The sequence below is a fragment of the Pseudopipra pipra genome, chromosome 3 (assembly GCF_036250125.1).
Source record: "Pseudopipra pipra isolate bDixPip1 chromosome 3, bDixPip1.hap1, whole genome shotgun sequence".
Lineage (NCBI taxonomy): Eukaryota > Metazoa > Chordata > Aves > Passeriformes > Pipridae > Pseudopipra > Pseudopipra pipra.
In genome coordinates this window covers 23,064,055-23,088,375 of record NC_087551.1, presented here as the reverse complement: position 1 = coordinate 23,088,375, position 24,321 = coordinate 23,064,055, and the positions used below count along the sequence as shown (strand labels likewise).

The following is a 24,321-nucleotide window of genomic DNA, read 5'->3' as shown; positions in this document are numbered from 1 at the left end:
CTACAAAGGAAGCTTGATGGAGCTGTGGCTAGCCCACTGAGTGTCTGAATTAGTTCTGCACTGCACCTTAGGCGCAGATATAATCTAAGAAGTGATTCTAAAACAGCATGTTCCTGGATGAGACATATAGTAAGTGTAAAATATTTCACCCAGTGACGTTTGGTACATCTCTGACACATTTAATCAGAAGCCTAAACAATCTAGACATTGAAGTACAAACTTATTTTTCCTTAAAATCAGTGTTCCATAGGTTTTTTTATTTTAAAAATTTAGGAATGTGATACACAATACAATTAGCTCCCCCTCCATTGCAGTGTTCACTTACATGAGATTCACTAGTTCCATGCTTTGTGGAAAAAAAAAAAAAAAGAGAGACTGTGCAGTGTTTTTGAATGATCTCAGTATTCTGAAACTGTGATCTTCACAACAAATCAAGTCTGTATAACCTCAACAGATCAGGTTAAAAAAAAATCAAGCTCTATCACAAGCTAGTGGGCTACAGTCGGGTCTCATACAGCCAGAACAAACAGAAAAATTATGTTCCTGCTGCTGCCCAGCCACCACCTTTACCTCACTATATGCTTTCAGGGAATTTGCCATGGAAGGCTAAAGAGACTAAAGGGCCCCATCAACACCAGCTGGTGCTGCACGTGCAACACAGCACATGACAGAGAGACCACGCAACTCCCCCTTCTGCCCCCATCACCATCATCATCATCACATCTTCATCCTGTAATTAAAATAATGAGGGGGAGAGCTTTTTGTCTTTTAAGCTAGCCATTGCCTGCAATGGACACAGAAATAGAAAAATATGACTTCTGGCTCAAAAAGAAAAGATTAAATAGTTTAAAATGGAATAGTGACTACAACTTCATCTATCCAGATGCATTTACTGAGACTGTTAACCAGCGATGGCAACTGTCATGACTTAATAGTTGCTCTGTTTTTATAATAGCAACAGGAGAGAAGTCACAGTCAGTGCTACTATGGTTTGTCTTGCTGGTATCTTTTTAAATAAACTAAAGAGCAGTAGTACTATGGTGCATTAGAGATATACAGCAGGACCTCAACTAATGATTGAGACCAATTTTAAACTAATGATCAAAATAATTAGTGAAAGTTTACCATAAAAAGCAAGGATACACATTTTAAAAAAAAAAATAGTACTTTGTTCCTTTCAAAATTTACTTGCTTAATATTCTGTAGTATACTAGCAGTGGTAGCATATTCTGCAAATGTAGTCTCATACAAGATCTCATTTAACAGTCAACTCTAGATCATATACAGGTAACAGAAGAAAGAGTTAAGATAATTCAGACAAAACAAAAACATATATAAATACTATATTAACATATTTAAGTTAGTTTATGAGACTGTACAACAAGCATAAACACAGAAAAAGGGGAGCAATGCTGGTGGTTGTGAAGCACCAACATCCCCAAACCAGCGCAAAGCTGAACCGACCTATCCACACTCTGCAGCTTCCTGCAGATGCATCTGAGCAGCCAAGAGGCAAAACAAGTGCCTGGTGCTGTGCTGCACCCAGGCCAACACACCCTGTGAGAGGGGCTCCTGTGGAACCAGCTGAGTGCCTCTGCTTTTCCAATGCCTTGGCACACAGCACTTGGCCAGTGCACAGCACGTGATGCAGGGCTGGTCCGGGCTCTGCAGACTGCACAGTTAATACACAACACTGGTAATCAACCCATGGATAATCGAGAGTTGACTGCAATGCTCTGCTGAGAGGTTGGGTAAGACCACTGACGTGACTTGGGCCAATCCAGGTCCGATGAGCAGCAGGACTATTCTGAACTATTTAGGAGCAATTACGATATGAGACATGTAAGAAATGCAAACTAGCAAGGTGTTCTGTATCTGGAGGCAAAGCTACATTCCCTTCACTAACAAAACATTCTTTTTTTAAAAAAAATCTACATTTAAATACTGTTAAAAACCTGAAAACCACAGCATCAAAGAATTTCATAAGGCCAAAACTATACTCAGTTCCCTCTGGTTGTGCCTAGATATTGCCATACATTTGTAGAAGTAGCAAACACTATGTAATCTAGTATCTTCTAATCTTTTTCAGTGCCTTCCAGTAACAAATCTCAGAGCTCTTCACACAAGAGTTAAGCCTCACAACACCCCTGTGAGGTAGGTATTATCCCCATTTTAAGACAGGGAAACTCAGGCAAAGTGTTTATCATGTCCAGAGTCATAGAACAAACAATGGAAGATCTGAGTTGTTTTCCAGTTTTGAGCATAGGAGAGTCAAATAAGCACAAGACATTGGTTCCTGTATGTAACGCGAGAGTGGATCAAAAGGGCTGGGGTTTTAGATTATATTTCTTATATGTTTTATCTTCAACTCTCACCTAGTCTCTGCCAAATTCACAGAGCCCACTGACCAGTTTCTCCTCTGCTAAGGTGTAAGTTGGCAGCATACTGTAACAGCTTCTTTAGAGCCAGTTGTCAATTAACTGAGTCAAGATTTTAAACCACAGATTTGGATACTTAATAAGTGAAATTATGTGATACATAAACACCTCAAAGTGTGAAATACAGTGAATGAAATCCTGCTCCCTGCGCCACTTCTTCAAAAGTCCTGGAGGGCTCCTGAGGACACGGTGGGGACCAGGACTGTAGTCACTGCAAGTGCTTCCACTCAACTAGAAGCAAAACGCACCACTGTGTTACTTGTTGCGAAGCTGCTGTCTGAGCTGGAAAGCACAAATTATACTGTCCGTGCTTGGCAGACGTTCCCCGACTGCGTACTTACTGCCATAACTAATTATTTTGTCTTAGTAAACTCAGCATCAGTTAAATATAAAGCTCCAGCTCTTGATTCACAGCACTGTGAGTCAAGGGTTCTTTAAATATTGAAGACTTCCAAGATACAACTTGGAAGTAAGAAAAGCCACCAGAAAATACACAAAATATGAAAGTATGTGTTACTGTATCAATCAGTCTCACATCTTGATCAGAGAGCAGTATACAGTAGCTTGAACTTCCATTCTGGTAGAAAAAACCCCTTTCACATCTGTTGTTTTCAATTACTTTGCTACCTTACCAAAAGAAGTGGGGACAATTTCTAACAATCACAGGATGTTCTCTTCAAAAAATGCAATAAATTCAGTTGAAAAGCCTTCACATTTATTATTATTACATAGCTTTAAGAAAAATATGTGAAACTGCAAAGTGGTTTCCAGTTTTTAGTAGCTTTCTCTTTTAAAATGTTCTATGAACTTTGGTTTTCTTAGGGCTTCTAAATAAACAATATATTAAAACATCTACAAATCAAATATTAAAGGAAAAAGTAGGTCCAAGAAATATGTAACACAAATCGAGTTCCTACATGCTTATCCCTCAAATACCTTTTCACTTAAAAAAAAAAAATCTTAATTTGAAGCACAGCAAAAAGTGTCTCTGCTGAAATGTTGAAACTGGTTTTCTGAAGTTGTTACAGCATAGGTGCACTTTCTGTCTGTCTCAGTCAAACAAAGTCAACACAAACACATTGTATCATGACAGTGACATTATATTCTTTAAAACAAGCATTCTATATTTAGCAATATGACAAGAACAAGGACTTCAGCAATTACACTACTTGGCAAAATTGCAACTCAAAACATCTGTCTCTTCCTCTTGCAACACAGCTGTTGACAAAGTTACCACAACTCAGGTAGCACCGTTCGGGGAGTTACAAAGATGACTCAAATTGCTCATTTTGATCAGTGTTTGCCTCTAGCTTCACTGAAGGGATGCTCTCCGACTTAGTCCTCCTCGTTTTTGGAAATTCAATGACAACTTCCGAACAAGAAATACTAAGTGATGAAGATTTTTCTGTCTTCTTTGCAGTACTATCTTCCCCTGTTCCGCAACACTGCTTCAGAGCACACTGAGTCCTGCAAGGCAACTCACATTTCCCTCTCCCCGATTCAGAGCCAACGCTGGCAAACTCAGGCTGAATGGTAGTTGCGTGAATCCCTTCGTCATGAAAGATCTCTTTAATGCGCTTTGCCACCATCATGTACGTGGAAGGGTCAGGGCACTTGATGTGAGCAGTGCCAATGATCCTACTGCCTGCTAGTTGCCAAATGTGTAATTCGTGGATTGCTTCAACTCCTTCGAGGGTACGTAACTTTGAGTTCAAAGAATGAACATCTATTTGTTTGGGAACAGTCTGCAGAAGTATAAGGGCTGACTCCCTAAGTAATGGGTAAGTTGTGTAAAGGAGTATACAGACCATAATCAAACAAAGGACAGGATCTAAATATAGCAACCAGCAAGGACCAGCCACTGTAATGCCCTCTTGCTCAGACTTGTTAGCTCTCCCAAGTGTTTGGAATAAAGTAGCATTTTCCATGCAATGATTATTGATACATGGATTAAAGCAAGGCCCATCTTCAGGGCATGGATTCCACAACCCATAAAAGAGCAAGGCATTCACTACCACAATTACTGAACCTAAGGCATCTCCAAAAACATGCAGAAAAACTCCACGCATGTTAAGTTGCGCACTAGAGTCTTCTTCAACCTCCTCTTCATCCAGAGGATAATGGCCAGCATTCCCGTTCACTTGTAGGTCAGCCATGTCATCTTTCATATCACCTGACAAGAAAACAATAAAACCATTAGGCAGATGCTGTAATACTACACATTACTGTAATTCTTTATAAAATAATAGCCAACATTAGCATGCCACATCGAGTATGAAACTGAAAAGCAAGCAGCTCTACCCACACACTTAGCAAGATTTTCTCTGTCTGAGAAATATTCAGTTGTCCCAGTAAGTGATCTAAAAAGTCTAAAAGGCAACTGTTTCTACATGGAGTTTAAAGATGTAGAGTGGCAAAGAATGAAGATGACCGTGTTTTAATCTATTCTACTGAAAAACTACTGTCACCTTTTCCAGCTGTTTAACCACTTGACTACTCACTGTTTGTTTCTTAAACAAAATGCAGAACTACAGAGCATATGTAAAAAGCTGGTTAAGTAGCTCAGTTAGTTACATTAGTTCCCTCTTTTGAAACACTAGAAGACTAATCACATTGCTAAAATCTCAAACCATAGGACTGCATTGCTCTTTTGTATTACAATTTGAAGCCAGAAGCTCAAAAGCTGTATGAATACAGCTGTATAGCAGCTTCTTTTCAGGTTCAGAAGTGCATTTTCAAAAGGCTTCTGAATTCAAGGAAAAGGAAGTTTTTCCGAGATGGCGCATGGAGCCAACAGGACAATCAGCTGAGCTTCTAGGTCTGAAATGCAGAATTTATCAGCAGTATTGAGTATAGGACAGTTTAAGTTGAGTATAGGACAGTTTAAGAGCATCTCTGAAGCTCTCAGTGGCTATGAACTAGTGTTATTTATATTTCAGAAAGCAATTTATAAATAAATAAATAAGTACCAAAATTACACTTTTTATGCAAGTGACATACAGCTTCTGATGTCCAATGCCATATGTCATGGACTGTGCAAACCATAAACGAACATTTTAGTGCTCTTCTTTGTCAAGACTGTCTGCACTATTTACCATTCCAATACAGCTAACCAGGGGAACAAATATACATATCACGTTTTCTGAAAGAAAATCATCTTATGTTGTTTAAATTTGAAAGAATTTTACATGATTAACCTCTTGCTTTACTTCAAAAGTTCTTCCGTGGACACTTCCAGTGCTAAAGAAATGCAACATGCACTGGCCCCTGGCCCGACAAACTGAGACAACAAGCTCTTACTGCTTTTGAGGTTATTCAGTTCAGAGCTTTGTAAACATTAACACGTTAATAAGACCTGCAGCTTCTGCCGCTCTGCTCTCATGGCTGCAATTCTGCAATGGTAAAGTGTGCACAAATCCTTTCCTCTCTGAAGAAGGGGTGGGCTCTTAGAAGGCAGCTGAGCACCGAGTTCCAAGCCTCAGGCTCATTACCTCATGCATCCCGCTTCTGCCCTAAAGCTCCAGCTAAATTTTCCACACTACCTCTAGGAGTTATGGAACATGGGACCTGTAACTTTCCAGAGAAGTCAATAAATTAGAGAAAAATATCTCAGGTTACAGAGTTCAGACCTCAAGGTCCATCATGGAAGCAAGGAAATAGGAATTCTCTGTTCTACATCAAGTGCTTGGAATAAAGGAGAGCTGAAAAGTCAGTAGAGCTGTCTATAAGAAAGGGTAACAGGGAACACAGTTCCAGAAAGCTCTTGAGAATTTTTTTAATGGCAAATGGTTAAAACATTTGCATCTGAAATACGCTCATTGAAATCTAACTAAAAACTGATTACTTTACATAAATTGTATACACAAAAATGCCTGTGCAGGACTAGCCCCTAAGGTTATCCCTTGCTTTCCACTTCCACCTTAGGAAATCAGGGACAACCCCTCTTTGCAATTTCCAGTGAAGGCACAGGACCACCCTAGTCTTTACCTATACATCTTTCACCTTTTCTTCCAAGTCTCCAATCACCTTTACCTGTAACTTTTCCATGGGTAAACTATGAATAACTCCATCCATTACATAATCATGACAGGGCACAGAAGGAAATACAAACTTATTTCAAAGTTTCACTGTGACCAAAATTATGCCCTATTACCACCTAAACACCCACAACAAATTATTTGTTATTGCCAGAAGCACATCCATGAGACATTCCAGACAAATTAGCTCAAAACAGTATACATTTTAAATTCATGCTATAAGGTAATCTTTTGGTCTAACTAGTCCAAAACTTGGCTAAAAGCACAACTTTTCACCATGTAAGAATAATTCTGAAGGCAAGATATCTATCAGACCAACGGTTAAGGGAATTTTACATTGTTTGAAACTAATTATTAGGATATCTTTGTTGGAACTAAACCAACACTAAGAGCTTATTATGTGGTCAAGAAAATGGTGTAGCGTATTCAGAGAAACTCTCCTGTCCTCCTGCAAAACCTGTCTTTCCAAAGCCAACATGGAGTCAGAAAAACAGAAACTGCTAAGTTTCTCAAATGTATACTGGAACCTCTGACCACAGAAAAAACGAAACTGTAGCAAAGTTTACTCTGCTCAATTAAAGCTCCATTGATGTCACCCTGAAACTGAAAGAGAGAGACATGGGTTCTGAAGTCTTAAGCCCCTTCCTCGAGGTGAAAAAGGATGCCATATGAATAGAGAAGTGGCAGTAGCACACCTTTCACTCTTCTACCATGCAGGACCTGGGCTTCAACCAAGCAGCTTCAAAATCCAGGCTTCTGGATCCTTCAAAAAATAACCCAAGAAATTCCCACCCACGGAACAGACAGTTTGACCACAATAGGGAAGGGAAGATTTTAAATTTGTGTCTGTGTGAAGCTGAGTGGGAAGATGCATGCTTTAGAAAGCTAAAGAAAACTCATTCCAAGACACCATGCGTGTGCTCTGACACCAGTGAGCTCCACATTCCGACTTCCACAGTTCTGACTGGCAATTTCCAAGACTTCTATTAATACCGATGCCACGAAGACGTACAACATTACTGCAGTGGAATATACTTCAGCATGTTGCGTTAGGGTGGAGAGCAGCTTCTCAGGTACCTGACAAGTAGCTGATAACTGCTCCAATGGAGGAGCCAGGACCAAGGCGCTGAGCCGCGCTCCATTTGATGTGCAGCCAGTTCGGATGGCATTAGGGCAGCGTCTTGTGACAGCTCGTGTCGCTAGGCAAGAAACGCTTGTCATGTGCCTTCCCTAGCAGAACCAACTTTTCCCACGGCACACCGCTTTATCCCAAGACTTTCACACTCTGACCTGTCTGCAAGACAAGCATGCAGCTCACGGCATCTGAAGGAAAGGTGCGAGGCAGAGGTGCGACAGTCATGAGCCCAACAACGCTGCTAAGAAAGTTTCTAGCCTCTTCCCCAGCAGGGGGGACAGGTGGTCCCCGCACAGCCCGCGCCGGGTGTGACCAGGATGCCACCGCCCTACTCGGGGAAAGGACCCCTCCCGCTTTTCTCTGCCTGGATGGGGCAGCGGCGCCGCGGGGCTTACCCAGCTTCTCCTGGCTGACCCCGTTGGAGCTGCTGCAGTTCTCCACCAAGGTGCTGGTCTCCTCGCGGTGCAGCGCTGCCTCCCCGTCCCCGGGCGGCGGCTCGGGCTTGGGGCCGGCGCGGGGGTGCTGCTGCCGGGCGCCGTGCGAGTGCCCGTGCCCGTGGGCGTGCCCGTGGCCCCCGACGCCGTGGTGGTTGAAGAGGCAGAGCCCCAGCAGGTTGATGATGAGCCCCGCCACTCCCACGGCGATGACCACCAGCGGCTGCTGGATCTCGTGGGGCTCGGTGAAGCGCTCGATGGCCTCCAGCAGGATGGTGAAGCAGAGGGCCGTGAGGAACACGGCGTTGACGAGCGCGCCCATCACCTCGGCCCGCACCCACCCGAACGTGTTCTTCTTGGTGGCGCGGGTGCGCTGGGCGAAGCGCACGGCCACCAGCGCCACGACAAGGGCCATCACGTCCGAGAGCATGTGGAAGGAGTCGGAGAGCATGGCCAGGGACGACGTGACGCGGCTCACCGCCACCTCCACCACGAAGAACAGGAAGGTGAGTGCCAGCATGCACAGCAGCCGCGCCCGCCGGTTCTGCCAGCACCGCGGCCCGCCCGGACCCCGCGCCGCCATCCCCCCGCACATCGCGGCTGCCCGGCGGGAATGGTCGGAGCGCGGCGGGCGGTGGGAGCCCCGGGCGCTCGGGCGGCCGCTCCGCTCGGCTGCGCTCGGCTCCGCTCCCCCCGCGCCGCCGCCGCCGCCGCTCCCTCCGCAGGCGCCGGGCGAGCAAACTTTGCACCCGAGCCCCCTCACTCTTTCCACACGGAACCCAAGCGCCGCCTCGGCCACGCCCCCGTCCTCGCCCCATTGGCCGCCGCGCCCCCCCCGCCCTGCCGTGCCCTCCCGCCCCCGCGCGTGGCCCCGCTCGCCATTGGCCTGCGCTCCCTCGCGACAGGAGGGCCCCGCCCCGCCCGGTAACGCCCATTGAGCCGCCCATGCCTGGAAAAGCAGAGGGGGCGGTGCCACGCATGACGCGCCGGGGAGCGACCGCTTCGATTGGACGAGCCCGCCGGCTTTCCCCGCCCGCCCCGCCCCCGCAGGCCCCGCCCGCGGCGAGCGGGACTCGTGCAAAAGGTGCGCTTCACACGGCCCCGGCCCGGCGCGCGCCCGGGGGCGGGGCTCCCCCTGCGGGCCGGGAGGGGCGGGGCCGCGCCTGAGGGGGCGCTGTGACGTCACGGGCGTGGGGTAGTGAATTTTGTGAGATTTGGCCCTTTTTCAGTGAAGTTTGGCTCTTTGTGCAGCCCTTTTTGCTGTTTAATTTTTCTCCCATTCGTACCACTGAGGACAGTGAGATGAATCACTCATTCATCTCATAAGGTGATCAATAATAACCGATGAGCTACTAAAAAAAACTGGGAGAGAAGAGAGGAGTTTTGCATGAAGTTTTGAGAAGCTGCATAATACGATAGAATAATATACAATAATAATTGTTATTAAGTAATTATTAAATATTATAATTATAATTATTATAATAATTATATAATAATAGAGAAAAATCAATGCTGAAAGGTCAGTCCCTGGATACTGTTTGGCTTATTGCAGAATTGCAGAATCGCAGAATCAATTAGGTTGGAAAAGGCCTCTGAGATCATCAGAGCCCACGCTTTGGCCTAACACCACCTTGGCTACTAGGCCATGGCACTGAGTGCCACATTCAGTCTCTTCTTACGCTTGTGGCTAGGAAAGGGAAAGAAAATGTTTTGAGACATCCAGACAAACAACAACAACAACAACAACAAAACACATAAAAATATAATCACAAAGAATTACAAAAAGGCAGAGCTGAGCTCATACTTTGCCCACTGTGTTCCAAGGGAGCCAACAATCACGGCAGCCAGAGAAAGAGTGCCAAAGAATATTCCGTAATGAGAGAGATGGAACAACCAGCCATGGCTCTTCGCAGCTGTAGAGGTGTAGCTGTGTGTGTGAATACACAGAGGCAGGAAGAAAAATGCTGCCCTGAGAAGGAAGATCTAGCAAGACTGCAAAAGCCTGTTGCTACACTTGGAGATTCCAAAGGGATTGTGATCTAGTGTCTGTGCAAAGACTCTTGACTTCATTAGTAAAACGACAGAAGGTGTTCACATTTTGACAAGGAAAGATTTATGTGTTCACATTTTGACTAGGCAAGATTTATCAACAAGCATAACTGAGGGCAGTAATTCAGGTCAGGCTTCCCCTGAGCTCGGCAGCGTCCCCGTGAGCCCACATCTGAGCACCACACCGCTCTAATCTGTGTGTGCCACCCCCTCACATTTACTTAACCTGTCTTGCGTGCCAGATGTGGCTTGGGCATCACAGGCACTGCTCTACTGACCTGTGTCCCCGAACCCTGTTGTCTGTGAGATCATGCTTGTGTCAAAATCCAGGTCTGCTCTGGAGCATAGCGGTAGGGACCCACAGGGAATGCTTTAATGGCTGTCGTAAAGAGAGTCAGCAATTAGATTGCTATAACATTCTCTTCCCCTGCCTGGCTTCCCGTATGCCCTGATGTCACTTACTAAGAAGTAAATAATCAGGAAGCTGACCGGCAATTATATGGAAATGGAACATGCCCGTGTCCTCTCCTCCTCACTCCCACACAAGGAGGAGGCAAGGAAGTTGGCAAGGAAGAATTACTCAAATTTAGGATATATGGGTCAAAGAAACTGGTACAGCTCAAACCTTTTTTACTGCCTGTTAATGAGGTGGATTATCATTTTACAGGGATTGGTGTTAATCCAATGGAATTTAGATAGGAAGGCAGGGAGGACAAGGAGTTTAATATCTCTCATTGGCTTTACCTCAGGAATTACTGAAGCTGTTAGTTGGTTGCTCCTGTGATGTCATCATAGTTTTCTTGATTAAAAGTACTCAGTCCCCTCCTGAGGGAAATAAACAGGATATTGATATCAGTACCACCCTGATAAATAAAAATTCACCATCACTGAACATAAACTGTGTCAAGAGCTTTGCCTGACTTGAGGAGGGGAGTTAAAGCTTTTTGGGTACCTTTCTTGGTATGTAAACAATGTCCAGATCAATTTGTGACCCTTTTAACATTTCTTCACTGTGAGACTTCGTAATCTGCTCAAGGATACCCATACACTGATCCGTGTGCTGCAGTCTTCCCCTTACAGGATGGCATGCTCTTGATCCTTATCCATGTCCAGGAATAGCTTTTCTTCCCACTATACCAGGCTGAATGCTGAATTCCTTTTGGGGCCAAGAGCCACAAGACATGGACCATATACCTTAGGAGAATGGGAGGGGATGGTTTCTTCTCAGGTGGGGAGTAACAGTGTTCCTCAGGCCTTCCACTGCTCCCCGAGGAATAGGGCTGCGCATGTAGTTTTACCCGTCAGCCACCATTGTCTCCAGGGCCTTCAAACACAGGGGCTTCAACGTATAATTCCCCTGTGGCAGCCCAGTCCCGCTGCTGGACATGACAGGCACAGACCGGCAGCTGGATCACACAGGAGTTCACATCGCTATGACTTCCCCACACATCGCTACGACTCTTTCTCATAACCCAGTGTGCTGCATGCTGCTGTTTCCAGGCCTTTCCATTCTACTATCATACACCAAAAGCCAAGAGAACCAGGGATCGTTCCTAAATTTAGGGCTGCCCATCTGGCAACACTATCAATTTTAAGGTTAATGGGAAAGTGACTGATAATGGTAGCTAATGATGCCATAAATGGTTTGTTACAGAAGAACATTTTGTTCCTGCTTATGCTTTTGAGGAGAATACTTTGTCTTCAAAGTAGGGAGGACTCAGGGGTTTTTGTTGTGTTTTCTTTTTTAGGCTTCCAGGCATTGTTTGTGACTCACACAATTCTTTCTCGGCTCAGCTTCTGATCCACACATGTGGAAGGACCCATCTAAAATTTGTTTACTTATCATAAATGCTCTGTGTTCTGAGGGGAGAAGTAACTCTGGGTCTCTGCCACACAGCTTCATACCACCCCAGAACCAGCTGCCAGGGCTCAACAGAAAGCTGCTGCTTGTCGCCTGTTCTGAGAGGAAATGTATTGTACAGAGTGCTGTGGAGCTCTCCTAAGCCAGCTGAGCACTGTAGGAAGAACAGGACTTTGGTTGGGAGTTTTGCTATTACTCAGCATATTTGCTGAGTAAATAAAGTCACTGCTTTTTTCCTTTGAATTTCTGCACAGGTTTGCAAGTGGACAGATCACCACCACGGAGGGCTCTTCATCACTCCATGCCTTTCCACTTGGAAAAGGTGAAACCCTGCATACAAACCACTGATGCAGTCACATATTACAGAGCACACTGCCTCCTTTTAACACCTAACTTTTCCCCTTTCTGTGCAGTCATCAGACCTGTCTGCTTTTAATGAGGGCTAGTGGGACTCTGGCAAACATGACTCCATCTGTCTGTTCCACTTCAAGGCTGTCAGTGTTCATTTTAGGCTGCATTTCTTGCAGCCAATGTCTCTCCCTGGTAGATGTCCTTTCAAGGTTTCTTCAAATTAGGTCCACTCAGCAACACCAAAGCCACAGAAGCATTCACTGTCCAGTTACCTACATAAACAAGTTTGTTCCTTGTGATGAAAAACAGAACAAATGAAAAGTGAATATTACTGTTCACATTGCTCTGTGTGGAATTTACTGTTATGTCCTGATTCAGGAAAGTAGTTTTATCAAGGAAAGGACTTAGATATGTGTTTGCAGTTAATTAAAAGGACTTCTTTGAACAGAGGTGAATTAAGCATGAGCTTATATGCTTTTGTTTGTGACCTGTGAAGAAAGACTACAGCTATAATTGGCATTAAGATAGGAAATGAAGGACACCTTGCTCTATAAAGAGATTTCTTCTTCTACATGGTTACAATGTCTGTGAAATACGGGCTCTTTGGAATTAGTAGAACTCCAGACAAGTTGAGGGGGTCAGTAGATCATCCACTACACCTCTTCTGAACCTTGCAAAGCAGATTAAAAAGCCCACTTTTTTCCCTTCCAAGATATTTTTGCCCTAATAAAGAAACAACTGGTTTTTAAAATATGCCTTTCTTATGTCCAGTTTTGGTCTTTCTACTTCAGTTATTTTGCTTTCTTACTCTCAAGCCATTCATTTGATCCAATGGCATTCAAAGACCTCTTAACTGCTTCATGACTTCTGGCACAATTAACTGCACAACCAATCTATAACTCTTTCTAATAAACAGTTGTTTTTTTCTGGTGGACTTAAGACCATGTCCTGTCTGCTTTGATTACCAATTTGTCTGCTTATGAGACAATTAGTATTTTCTTAAAATCCACAACTAGGCAGGCAAAACAGTTGCTCTAATCAGCTGTTAAGTTAATACTAATAAGGTATTCGTTAGAGCTAATACCTTATTCAGCCAATGCTCAAGGCTCAAGTGGATCCTACTAGAAAAATCACCACCATATTAATCATTAAAGGAAAAAAGTCAGGGAAACTTGTGGTGTTACTCACTTTTGCACATAGTGTGGCTCTCTACTGGAAAGACAGTAACAATGATTCAACAGGGACAGGAAAATTCTGTTAATATGGAATTCTAGAATGAAAAATATTCTTTTCAGCCAATTGGTTGGTAACATTTTTAATTGTTACTGAAATAAATTATCTTTCATATGGCATTTTAATAAATCGTATTGTTAACTCTGCTTTTTATTATCTTTAGAAAGAACATGAGATTGCTCCCTGTAATCCAAGCCAGTTCTTTTGGAGCTGTGGCAATGAGTGTCAATGTATTAATGGGTAATTGTCAAGGACAGGCACTGAGAGATATGTGCTAATCACTGTAGCACCTGTTCCACCTATCTTCAGTATCAGGCCCTGTCAGAAAACATACGATACTTTCTGTCATCTGAGTTGGTTATCGGGGCAGGGATTTTCACTGTCACTCTAGGAAAAAGGATTTCATTAGTGTAGGATCTCTAAAAGTCTTTCATTGGAAAAAGATCACTCAGATCCTTTGAGGTAAGTACCTACAAGAACATGTAATACTGTAGGAAGTCATAAACGTGCATGTTGTGGCATTGGAAAAGTCAGTTCAAAACTAGTTCAACAAGTGCAGCTTTGAATTGTGCGAGGGTGCAGAGCACCTCCGTGTAATGCTGCCAAAGAAGAAGTGCCCTATGGTGGCACATTTTGCCCTGACAAATGGGGCTATGCTAGTACACCTCTGTGTCTCCTGAGAACTCAGTGACATCAAGGGAACATTGTGCAAAGAGTCGACTCTGGTGCCAGGGACTGAACTAGGCAATGTCAGAACATGGTACGAGAGCAGTGTTGGCCCAGAAGAGGAAGATCCCCGGGCGAACCGGAATGGAAGCTGTCACGCTGGCTGTGTATATACGGAGTTTACAGGGTGGTTCCTGGCACAGCCATGAGCACAGGATATGGCACATCCTATAATTTCTGCTCTGCAAGACAGGCCTGCCTGCAGCAAAGGGCCTGGTGGCACAGGACGTGTAGGGCATGCTCAGGCACAGGGGCCCCTGTGCAACACACTTTGATGGGCTCCCACTCTGACCTGGCACCAACAGGTCTGATCTGGAGGGCAGCCTCAGGCTCACCCTCCATCAGCAATCCAGGTACTCCTGGTGTTTCCAGCCAACTCGCCTACCCACACATCGCTGCTGCTCTTGCTGCCACAACACACATCAGGCAAGAGCTGCACCCTTCTGTCTTGACACAAAGTCTTTTTTATGTAAAGTCGTTCAAGTGGCTGAGCAATAGCATATTCATCATTTTACCATTTGTGTATTAGATATTAACTACATCAGCTTGACATGGATGAATTTCACTTTATTTCACAATAAATGCTGATGCTTTTATTTGGAATGTGCTGCGATCCTGACTCTGAGACCTGCTGGACACCGCTCCTTTTCGCAGACACCAAATGTGACCTTCATATAAGGACAGGGACGTGAAGGCCTCTTTGAAGGATCAATTGTATTTGATGTTTGTCAAATCATATCCCAAGGCAGTAAGCATAGACATGTTAACTTCATGTTCTGTAACTAAATCTATTCATTTTCAGAACTGCCTTCCACAGAGGCCATTTTGTGGTCAACTTAAGCTGGTCCAAATAAAAGCTGGTGCCAAAAAGGGCCACCACAATTCCTTTTCAGAATTACATTCCTGCTCCCAATCAGGCCTCAGATCTAGAAATTAGGGCATGTGAGGGGCATCGGCTTTGCCTGACAGCGTAACCAAAACCGAATTCTTTTTCTTCATCATTACTTTTCAGCCAGTTCAGCAAGTTAATCCTATTTACCTCGCACTGCAGGATTGCTAGAGCTGACACACAGAACCGTGCGGTTGGGGCAGGGAAAAGTGTGTGACCGTATACTGGCAACAGCTGATGCTGATCCTGAAACCACAGCCTCAACTGGACAATAATGGAGGGATTCATGCTTGGGAATCGGCAGCTGACACACAAACATCTTCAGATCACGAGTCTCCCTTCAGAGTCAGCAGAGATCTAATCACACTTGTCAGTGGAGACTGCAATGTGGTTTATCTCCTCCTACAGTGCTGTGTACTTGATTAGATGAATCCCATCCTTAGAGTGCGCATTTCTGTCGTGGATTATAAAGAAAGTCTGGTGTGAATTGCTTGGAGATTAGGTCAATGGCTAATGAGATGACTCCTGCCACAAGTGTTAGTTCTGCCCATTTTAAAACAAGGATTTTTCTTATTCGTACATTAAAGCACGAACTAAGTGAGCTCTTTAATGTCACAAACTGAATAATGTCAGAAGGAAGAGTAGAATCTAGTGGTCTGTCCTGCTAATATTAACACTTACAGCAATATATTACAAATGTGATGTTCAAAGCTGTGTCTCCAAGCTAAAATTCATAGGCATAGAGGAAGTGTTTTCATTTAATCAGTCCTGGGCAGTCGACAGTTCCCTCAGAAGCAAACACAAGAGGTGGCTGCTTTTGGAAAGCAGGTCATTTGTGTAGGTGATTAAGCATGGAGGAGCCTCACTTGGGGCATGGGTTTTCAAAACACTTTCATTTAAATCTTACAAGCTGATCCTATACAGTTCGTTATGAATGGCTATTTGCATAGCAAAATAGCAACTGTGAACACTGCTTCTTGCAAGCTTCGTTTGTGTAGACCTGCTTTATATCTAGCCAGATATTTTGATCTTAATGTTCACATCAGCATGGGTGGATTAAATGATGTGCTACATACAGTAGCTGCAGAGCCAATGGAGGGAACCCATTTCTATCACTGCTGAGATGACAAAGCAATGATCAAACACAGCAGTTACCGTGGCTGTCCCAGGAAGGACTTGTCAGTCAAGTTTCCAAGTAATCTGTTTGTGAAATACGTGCTCCGTCTCCCTTACTGACTAACAATGTATATTATCTGTTTAGTTAACTGTGGGGATAAAGGTCTTTTTTCCTGTCATTTGTCAAGCTCTTGTGCAAAAAGCTGCAGTTAAACTGTGTATAACCTTAGGATCCTGAACAGTGCCAACTGAAGTTCTAGGAATATGCTTATTCAGTTTTTTATTAGCCACATATAGTAGGCATACTTTGTGCCTTTGCCAATTAGATAAACCAGAGCCTATCTCTTTCTTGGAAATTTCCTTGTAGAAAGATATTCTCCTTGTAAACAGGGGAATATATAAATAAGCAAAATACGTGCCTATTTGATGAGCAGCTTCATAGCACACCAGTGTTGTTAATGCACAGGTACATGTATTTTACACCACTTTATCACTTTATATCACTTTATATAGTGATATAAAGTCACCATAAATGCTATCAAAATACATAAAGACATTACTGTTAAAAGTCTATGAATTAGTAGATCTTTTACAAACTGGTCTTCAGAGCTTCTGTGTTGTTAGTAGTTATATCAAACACCTTTGTACCTAATCCTAAGTGGGAAAAATGTTTCCCATATGATGTTTCAGACTCATAGAGACTCGATTGCAGCATATAAGCACACAGAGAGGCAGCCAATAGTGTTTGTGTGTTCATGTTTCCCCAAGGAGTTGTAACAGACTGGGCTGACACAGTCCTCCATGGGAGGCAGCCATATCAGTGGATTGCTCTTCAGGACACTCTGCGTGAGTGAACAAAGATTTGGGTGTGCATGTGCGTGGCCCCTCCTGAAATCTTCTGTATGGCAACATGCAGGTAGCATGTAGGCTGGGAAGTGTTATGGGGGGGGAGAGGAAGAGCTGCTTGATCTCTGTCATTATAGTTTGCCATAGCCATATGTGATGGGTTCCCAGCATTGACTCTGTCCTGCTCTAGCAGTCAGGGCAGCAGGGGCAGTCTGGCAATGCTACATGGCCCAGCACTTCCTACCAGGGTGTTTAGCATGAGTGAGCCTTCTCTCTACTGAGGTGACTCATCTTATCCCCACATTCCATAGCATCCTCCTGACCTCCTTAGTCCTCCTGGCCTCCTTAGTCTCTCTCTGACCTGCTGTAACTGTGTCACACAGCCTGTTTGTGCTGTTTGGGATGGTGACACAGGTCCCAGCACGTGGACATCACTCTCTGGCAGCCAAAGCCCAGTGCTCAGCCTGCCTGTGGGAGGGAGCAACCAGTTACAGCAGCTCAGTGCTGTACCCTCTGACTGACATGCCTCAGTGTAACCCCAAACTTGGAGATGGCTCTGCTTCATGTTTCTTTGTTATCTGCTCCACCCAGCAAGGGAACCCTCTGGGTCAGTGGGATAGCATGGGTGCTTGGAGATCCTGCTGCCTGCAGCATGGCAACCAGCTCCTTACATTCACTCCTGCACAGGTGTTTATCTGGGAGAGATGGAGCCTTTTGAGGGGAATGATAATCTCCAGCTCTTCCTTTCAAGACTGCCTGCACAGCCTTTGGGTGTGCCTGAGTGCCATGATCTACAGAGTCTGCACTCAGCTTGCTGAAGTCACCGAGGTGGCAAAACAGCTAATAATTAAACCTGCTTTTTCAGTTTTACTGCTGGAGAAATGCTTCTGTGGCAAGGCACTGAGAAGAGTACAATACTCCTTTCACATCAAAAGAATATGCAGATACCCAAAGTAAATACTGGCCTGCATTGAGCACACTAATTTCTGTGCTGCTATCTGCTTACCCTGATGGTTTCAGTGAACTGAGTTCTTCAGCCCTCTAAACAGTTCCCAGCACAGCAGTCAAACAAACAATGTAATATTCTGGGTTTTATTTGTTCCAGATTAAAAAAAAAAGGGTGACTGAAAAATACAAAGGAAATGGAGCAGAGAGTCAAGATGGAACAAAGACAGTGAGAGGGAGGGGAAAATCAAAAGCAAGTAATAGGCAGTGTTAGATTTAGTAATTTCTTCTAATTCCAAAGTTCTTGCTTTCTTCCACCAGCTTCACTTGATTGTTTGGCAGTGAGGGTGGTTTCTACAGGTTTCTCTTTAGTTAAAATTATTTGTTTATAAGACATATTATTTGTAATAAACACAAGGGTATCACTTTGTAAAAACCTTCTTCAGGAAGTAATAAAACACTTGCTCAGTTTAAAGTCTGTCCTCAAGTGTTTTTGCTGGATGGGTGTTACACTCATGTGGTTTTATTCCACTGAATCATCCCTGGGGAGAGTAGAAATGAGGAATGGTGGGGAAAGAGATTTGGAAACAAATAAACACTCTAAATCAAAAAGACAGGACTTTGTACACAACCCAGGCCACAATAGCATCAATGGCTCCCACAAGAGCTTTTACAACCCAAGGACAAAACCTAATAATCTTGCCCTAGCTTTGCATACTGTAGCAACTTTCCTTAGTAGTTTGCAAACCTCAGTTTGTCAGTGTCTGACGTATGGCAGATGTCTCCCAGAGCTGCAGAGCACCAACACTGTCATTCTTCTGATGTCACTCATGCCTGAAACTTAGAGGACTTATCAGTGGGCGAGTGGAGGAAATGCATTTATCAGCAGCTTTTAGTAGGATAGTTCTTAGCAGGTTATATATTTTGTGAATAAGGACAGGTTCTTTGGGAATCCCCTGTCCTCCACAAATGCTCTAAGGGAGATGAAAGAAAATTTACAGAAAATCTCAAGGACAGGTTCTCAAATTATTGCTCAAAGGTTGTTAATTAGGAGCTGCAGTATTGATATAACTTTAAGCCCTGACTCAGAGATTCTCACATCAGAAACTCCTGTCTAAATTGTGAACTGACTTTTTGAAACCTAGCCAGCAGCAATGGAAAGGTTTCAGGTTGTGGGGAAGCCAACTCATTCCTCAGTATCTCAACCCTGCAGTCTGGCCATTCCCTGTCTGCCGGTGTCTTCTGGCAAGAGCAGCCCCAGTCACTCAGGTCCATGTACTGGAAATGTTTCAAAAGTAGATAAATAAAACATTAATTAGGATCAATATAAGAGAAAATTCAGAAGTAATACACTGCAAAGAGTTGACCCTAATAAACAGCTGAAGGGGTCAATGGACTTTTTATTATGATACTAAGCCCAAATTTTGAAAAAAAGGTTTCTCCATAAATCACAGAGGAAGATGTAATTGTGAAATGGGTACTAAATTATAATTTCCAATTACAACACACGCATTGCAAAGGCAATTACATGGAAATCCTTTGCTTCCAATGATCTCAAATTAGGGTTAGTGTTTCTACCATCCCATAAAAATTACAGTGAAACCCTAAGTACCTGGAAATAAACTACTGTTCTTTTAACAACCGCTCCCCCTCCTGTACCAAAAGACAATTAGCTTAGACAAAATAAAAAAAAAAAAAAAAAGGAAAGTATATCAAATATTATCCTTTGCTTCCTCCTCAGGAATCTACATAAAATTACTTAAAATTATCCTTCCTCTGTTTTTCAGAGCAGTAACCACTTAGAGTGACACTAATCTGACCAACCTACGTGAGAAAGCAGAGCACTGAGTGCATGTAGAGACAAGTTCCCCCTGTTAATTCAGAGTGAACTTCTTCTCATCCAGTACTGGGCTTAATTTAAGTAATAAAATTAAAAGGGTATGTGTTGCCATGGAGATATTTCCAGTTTCACCAAGTGGCCTGCATTGGTGTGATGTGAAGGACCCAACAGGTGTGCAAAGACAAAATATAAGCATGGGTTTGTTCCTGCTAACTACATGCTTAAAACCAACAAAAACCTCACTGCCAGGTAACACAAATCCTAAATATGAGTTTCCTTAGATTAACTCCCAGGTTAAGAAATGTCTAGTGCATGCATTTATTTCATGCATTATTATATTATATATTTATATTATATATGTATATTATCTATTAGACATTATATTTTATATATTTACATATATTATTATATATTATATTAATGCTTATTTCATGCATTTATTATTAATATTATTATTATTATTATTATTATTATTATTATTATTATTATTATTATTATTATTATTATTATTATTATTATTATTATTATTATTAATTTGCCAAGGACAGGAAGGTTTGGTTACTAAAAAGGAGAGTAGGAGACAATTCTGTGTTTGCATATACTGAAAGCTGTCCTTACCATTGCAAAGGTTTGATTTTATTCAGTGCTTTCCTTGTTGATGCTTCTGATTTTCTGCAAGAGAACAATTGGTGATTCTACTGTAAGATCATTCAAAAATATTCATTCACAGCCTGATATTGTGGGATACTGGACTAGGACTGAAGTTGACCATGTCTTTGGTAGTACACATTTGTATAATAATAACAATAATAAATCCATGCAAAACATACACAGTTTTTCTCCAACTTTGTACCAATTGTTTGTATACAGTATATCCTAACATGTTCACTAATAACTCTAAATTTAGGAGGAATTAAAGAGCATTAAGAGTTAAATAGCATATCATAGTTGTTGAAAGGAACTTTGTCTGGGGCCAGCTCTCTTTCCTGCTGTGGGTGTCTCGAGGGGGGTACCTGGCTTTGTGGCATGGGGGGAATAACAGTGTTGGGAGATTGGAGGTGCACACGAGCATTCTGCTTTTGCAGCTATGGAGGAGGTTGGTCTCCCATGGTTAGCTGGAAGAGGTGGCACATGTCCCTCTATCCTGCTCTCCTCCGAAATGGAGAATCGAATGGGAGACTGGACATATCTCTGAGCACTGCAAACCCTGCAGTGTCATAACTGGGCACTGCAAACCCTGCTGGAGGGTGGACTGGAGCCTTCTCCCACTGACTGGTGGTTTCTTGTTTCTCTCCCCAGAGTGCCAGCACCTTATCAGATATTTGTCTATGCATCCCCTGGACAGGCCATCACTGGAAGATATTTTCAAGCATTCTTGATTGGAGGATGTTCACCTGCCCCAGAAGACAGCAGAGATCCATTCCCCTGCACAGTAGGATCCAGGAGCCCGGCAAGTAACAGCTCCCCACGTCTCATGGTATTAAGAAGCAAAGAAAACCAGATTGTTTCCCTGCTACTCAGTAGCACTGAGTAGGGATTATAGCTGATGAGATGCTTCCACCTGTCCTGGAGGAAGTGTCAGAGGAAGTGGCTAGGTACTTCCATCATATTTGAGAAGTCGTGGCAGTCCAGTGAAGTTCCCACAGACTGGAAAAGGGGAAACATCCCCCTCGCAGCGCAATGGCATCATGGTCACCCTGCAACTCAGGGCACAACTGTGGCATCCTGCAGTGTGACATCAAGCTGGAGAACATCATCCTCAGGTGGCCACCGGCAGAGCAAAGCTGTTTGACTTTGGTTGCAGCACTTTCCTCAAGGACACACTCTACATCCAGATGAAATCAAGATGAGTCCATACTCAGTGTGGGGATGCTCCCAATCCCGGGCATCAAAGGGCCCAGCCTGGCCAGACAGCAGAGGTTCCCCTCTTTGCTAGGGAGGGATGGAATTAATTTTTCAGCTGGCTGCCAAATTGCTTTTTGGAGGGGGAGGGTGTGGATGTTGTGGAATGGGAGCCAGCTCCCACCTTGCCGACAGTGTCCACCGCCCATCCTGGCCTGGACTGGGACTGGGGGAGGCAGCCTGACAAAAATATCCACCCGTGGAAGTGGTAGAGGGAGGAGTCTTGAACCTGTGTGCAGGCCAGTTTGCTTTGCAGGTGAGGAAGGGCTTGGGCTGGGCTGGGGGAGGGAAAGGTGGGGTTTTTCCCCACCTGTGGGTGGGGTTATTCCTTGCATGTAGTGGACAGCTTTTCCCTGGGCCTTGATACAGTGATAACATTTTACCTTTTTTTATTTTTTCCAGTTTTTGTTATTAATGTACTTTCATGCATTTTTATTTATTTTTTAAAGGAAGATTCTACCTGGTGCCTGGACAGATGGGGAAGTGCTGGGACCAGCTGCCAGTGCTACCCTGGCCATGATCTGCAGGGACATGCTCTTCAAGATGAACAAGGACATCATCCGGGATCAGCTCCTCTTCCAGAAGTGGGTCTCTCGGGGTGGGTACCCGGCTTCATGGCATGGGTGGGATAACGGGTTTTGGAAGGTGGTAGCAGGCACACAAGCATCCCACTCTTGCAGCTACTGAGGAGGTTGATCTCCCATGGTCAGCTGGAGGAGATGGCACATGTTCTCCTCACATCCTACTCTCCTCCAAAATGGAGAATCAACTGGGATGCTTGGGTGCAGGTCTGAGCACAACCAGTGGAGTCTGGACACTGTGGACCTGGTAGAGGGTGGACAGGATCTTTCTCTCACTGACCATCAGTTTTCAGTTTATCTCCCTCTCCCCAGAGTGCCAACACCTCATCACATTGAAGCATCATCACACAGCCTGTGAGTTTGGAGGGTGGGAGTGGGAGGAGGGTATCTTTCTTTATGAGGAGGAAACACTTCATTCACTGTCAAAAATAAACTTTATACTTTTGGTCCCCTTCCTCCAGGGTAATATTTTTGTGTCCTTACCAGCTTCATTGCAGTTAGGAGGGGGTTAAGCAACACAAAAAGTGAAGCAGCAGCTCCTGTTTCAAACTGCAGCAGCCACTTCAGTGGCCCTGAAATGCCACCCAGGCACACGTGCAGTCAAAAGGTGAGTGGGTTCCAGGGATGGAGATCTTGCCCTGCTGTGAAAGCTGTGAGGAAATTAGAAGTGGCAAAATGCCATTTCAGCTCAACCCTGCCCAAACTCTTCCTCTTTCCCCACCCAAAGTGGCTGGGCTCCAGCAAGGCTTAACTTTTAGGTCTTTGTGCTCCCTGGCATAAAAGTGATCAAATAAACTATAGTATGTATTGATTGGAATACGGCTACTGAAGGAGGAAAGGGAATGTCAGGAGAGAAGAGAGTCTCTCCCCAGGAGCCCCTCTTAGAGAGAAATGCCTATGCTGGGTTCACATCTGATCCCTCCCCACCCACCCCTTCCCTCACTCCAGTGTCTGATCCATTCTGTGGGCTTCACTAGCTAAACTAAGAGGAGTCACAGTATCAATCAACATGTGCTCCCTCACACAGCAGGAGAAAACACTGCGTGGAGTGGAGGTGTTGATCCCTGTATCATCTTGATTCCACCCACCCCACTCCCCCCCCCCCCAAAGATACCAAATGATCCCCAGGAACCCCACAGTAATCCACTAGATCCCAGGAGCACTCCCTCCAACAATCCTTGGTGGCCTCAGAGGTGCTGCATAACCATGCAGCTGTGGGACAGCTTTTCTAGGACCACTTTTGCTGTGTGCAAGCAGCATACAAGGAGCAGCTACACATGTTCAGAGTATAAAATAGATCATCATTGCACACAAACAAGAACTGGGATTTCCTGGCCTGGCAGGATAAGTGTTAATATCCTCACTGCCTGTTTTCCCCATGATCATGCCAATGAAATCTGAAGAATTGCCGCTGTCCAGGCGGCTATCAATGAGGGCAGGATAGGCTTCTGCTCCTCACATTTCTAAGATGCTAACTGCCAGTTCCTCAAGTTTTCCTTCAAAATTGCTGAGGCTTTCACTATTTTTACTATTTCAACATTTTCTATGGATGAGTAGCCACCATGAACGCTCTTTTTCAAGGCCTTGAGGTACTATACAGCCCCATTCCAGCTCAAGTTTCTGTGCTTCCACTATCTTGCACTATCCTACAGTATATACCTCCTCACAGCTCTATCCAACAACTTAGCAAGTTCCTGAGAAATCTGAGTGTGCAGATGGATGCAGCCCAAACCAGGCCTTGAACCAGACCCCAGAGAGATGAACCTTGGAGATTACGAATTTTACTTCAGGAGTAGAGTTTGAGAGTTGTATCTTTCAGGAGTTTATAATTTTCTCTAGCAAACCACAAAATGCTAAACATAGGCTGTGAACTTTAAATGAAATAGCAGGAGGCCTGAGAGTACAGGGATCAATAAACCATAGGCCTTGGACCACAGC

The 24,321-nt window shown here is 44.1% G+C and overlaps 1 protein-coding gene and 1 long non-coding RNA gene across 2 annotated transcripts; one reads left to right on the top strand and one right to left on the bottom strand.

Annotated features, from left to right (window-relative positions):
• Nucleotides 1-3,131: 3,131 nt before the first annotated feature.
• Nucleotides 3,132-8,784, bottom strand: SLC30A1 (solute carrier family 30 member 1). Its single transcript, XM_064648282.1, has 2 exons — nt 8,006-8,784; nt 3,132-4,611 (listed from the first exon to the last, which is right to left on the bottom strand). The coding sequence occupies exons 1-2, from the start codon at nt 8,637-8,639 to the stop codon at nt 3,701-3,703; spliced, it is 1,545 nt and encodes a 514-aa protein (XP_064504352.1). The 5' UTR covers nt 8,640-8,784; the 3' UTR covers nt 3,132-3,700.
• An 11,697-nt stretch (nt 8,785-20,481) lies between these two features.
• On the top strand, nt 20,482-22,837 carry LOC135412492 (uncharacterized). Its single transcript, XR_010429687.1, has 2 exons — nt 20,482-22,058; nt 22,252-22,837. It is a non-coding gene; the product is annotated as an uncharacterized LOC135412492 (long non-coding RNA).
• Nucleotides 22,838-24,321: the final 1,484 nt, after the last annotated feature.

Coding starts and splice junctions, on each gene's coding strand:
- SLC30A1 (XM_064648282.1), bottom strand. CDS start 8,639: ATGTGCGGGGGGATGGCGGCGCGGGGTCCGGGCGGGCCGCGGTGCTGG. Junction 4,612..8,005: donor GGTCAGCCAGGAGAAGCTGG/GTAAGCCCCGCG, acceptor TTTTCTTGTCAG/GTGATATGAAAGATGACATG.